At 29.3% G+C, this 2,500-nt stretch overlaps 1 protein-coding gene across 4 annotated transcripts in view; it reads left to right on the top strand.

Moving 5' to 3' along the window:
* The window catches only part of LOC125026320 (far upstream element-binding protein 2-like), a gene marked incomplete at its 5' end in the record, with an annotated part of 64,499 nt that overhangs the window by 39,381 nt on the left and 22,618 nt on the right, over positions 1–2,500 (top strand). For all 4 annotated transcript variants that reach the window (XM_047614677.1, XM_047614678.1, XM_047614679.1 and 1 more), the window contains 2 exon segments: positions 1–107; positions 453–602. The exon segment at positions 1–107 is cut by the window's left edge and continues 30 nt beyond it. In XM_047614677.1, coding sequence (XP_047470633.1) covers positions 1–107; positions 453–602 — 257 coding nt within the window.

The following is a 2,500-nucleotide window of genomic DNA, read 5'->3' on the forward strand; positions in this document are numbered from 1 at the left end:
CCGATTACTACAGAAGTATGGGAATGCATAGAGAGGCTGAAGCCATTGAACAGCAGGCCAAAGGAATGAAAGTTGGAGGCCCTGCCTCAAATGCAACACCACAGCAGGTAGGGAAAATGAAGTGGAAAGAAGTTTATGGATATGGATACTACTTTCAGAAGGCTTACAGCTAGCCTTCAGCATCAATAACTCATAGTAGTTAATAAAAGTTTTGCTTCAGTTTAGTGTATAATATTTTTTTTCATAGAAAAGAGGGATAAATGATCTAGAACTAATTATCACTAACAGGGTTGTTGAAGACATAGTTGAACTTTATATTTTGGATTCCTGTAAATATGGTTTGCTTCTATGGGAGGGAGATCATTACTCAGTGTTAATTAGTTAAACCCAAGAAATAATGTCAGGTTGGAAAAATTACTTTCTTTTAACTTCTTGAATTATTGATGCTTTAGGGTGGAGGTGCACAGCCAGCAGCCCCAGGAGCAGCAGCAGCAGGTGGCACAGGAGCACAAGATTATTCCCAACAGTGGATAGAGTACTACCGGACACAGGGCATGCACGCAGAAGCTGATAAGATTGAGGCACAGATCAAAGCTTCTAAGGTCTGTTTTCTGTAGATCAAAATGTAACTCTTCTAATCTATTTGGTGTTGTGGATCTCAATATTTTGTCCTCAGGAAGAACATCAGGAGCAAAGTATATTTCAGTTTTGGTGTTTACTATTATCGTCATTATTATTATTATTATTATTAATATTATTATTATTATTATTATTATTATTATTATTATTATTATCATCATTATCATTATCATTATCATTATTATTCGTGATATTGATAATTTTTGTCGTTGGGTGTTTTTACTGTTATCCTTATTATTTCCATCACCATCATCATTGTCATCGTCGTCATTATCATCATTGTCGTCATCATCATCACTACTACTACTACTACTACTACTACTACTACTACTTCTTCTTCTTCTTTTACTACTACTAATACTTTTACTACTACTACTTTTTTTACTACTACTACTACTTTTACTACTACTACTTTTTTTACTACTACTACTTTTTTTACTACTACTACTTTTACCACTACTACTTTTACCACTACTACTTTTACCACTACTACTTTTACCACTACTAATTTTACCACTATTACTTTTACCAATACTACTTTTACCAATACTACTTTTACCACTACTACTTTTACCACTACTACTTTTACCACTACTACTTTTACCACTACTACTTTTACCACTACTACTTTTACCACTACTACTTTTACCACTACTACTTTTACCACTACTACTTTTACCACTACTACTTTTACCACTACTACTTTTACCACTACTACTTTTACCACTACTACTTTTACCACTACTACTTTTACCACTACTACTTTTACCACTAATACTTTTACCACTAATACTTTTACTACTAATACTTTTACTACTAATACTTTTACTACTACTACTTTTACTACTACTGCTTTTACTACTACTGCTTTTACTACTACTGCTTTTACTACTACTGCTTTTACTACTACTGCTTTTACTACTACTGCTTTTACTACTACTGCTTTTACTACTACTACTACTACTTTTACTACAACTACTTCTACTTCTACTTCTACTTCTACTTCTACTACTTTTACTACTACTACTTTTACTACTACCACTTCTACTTCTACTACTTTTACTACTACTACTTTTACTACTACTACTTTTACTACTACTACTTTTACTACTACTACTTTTACTACTACTACTACTTTTACTACTACTACTACTTTTACTACTACTACTTCTACTTCTACTACTTTTACTACTACTACTTTTACTACTACTACTTTTACTACTACTACTTTTACTACTACTACTTCTACTTCTACTACTTTTACTACTACTACTTTTACTACTACTACTTTTACTACTACTACTTTTACTACTACTACTTTTACTACTACTACTACTACTTCTACTTCTACTTCTACTTCTAATTCTAATACAGTAACAACAATAATAATATGTATGTATATGTATGTATCTGTATATATATATGTATATATGTATGTGTATATGTATTTATATATGTATATATGTATGTGTATATGTATTTATATATGTATATATGTATGTGTATGTATTTATATACGTATATATGTATATGTATATGCATGTATATATGTATATGTATATGCATGTATATATGTATATGTATATGCATATGCATGTATTTATATATATTTGTTATATGCAGATTTATATATATGATAGTTATGCATGTATAATATATGTATAGTAATGCTGTATATATAAATGTATAGTATAGCATGTAATAATTATTGTATAGTATATAATTTAAATCATGTTATTATATATGTATATGTATATGCATGTAATATATATTGTTATGTATATCATGTATAAATATGTATATGTATAATGTAAATATTGTATATGTATATGCATGTATATAATTGTATATTATATGCATG

This window comes from Penaeus chinensis, chromosome 6 (assembly GCF_019202785.1).
Source record: "Penaeus chinensis breed Huanghai No. 1 chromosome 6, ASM1920278v2, whole genome shotgun sequence".
NCBI classification, from domain to species: domain Eukaryota; kingdom Metazoa; phylum Arthropoda; class Malacostraca; order Decapoda; family Penaeidae; genus Penaeus; species Penaeus chinensis.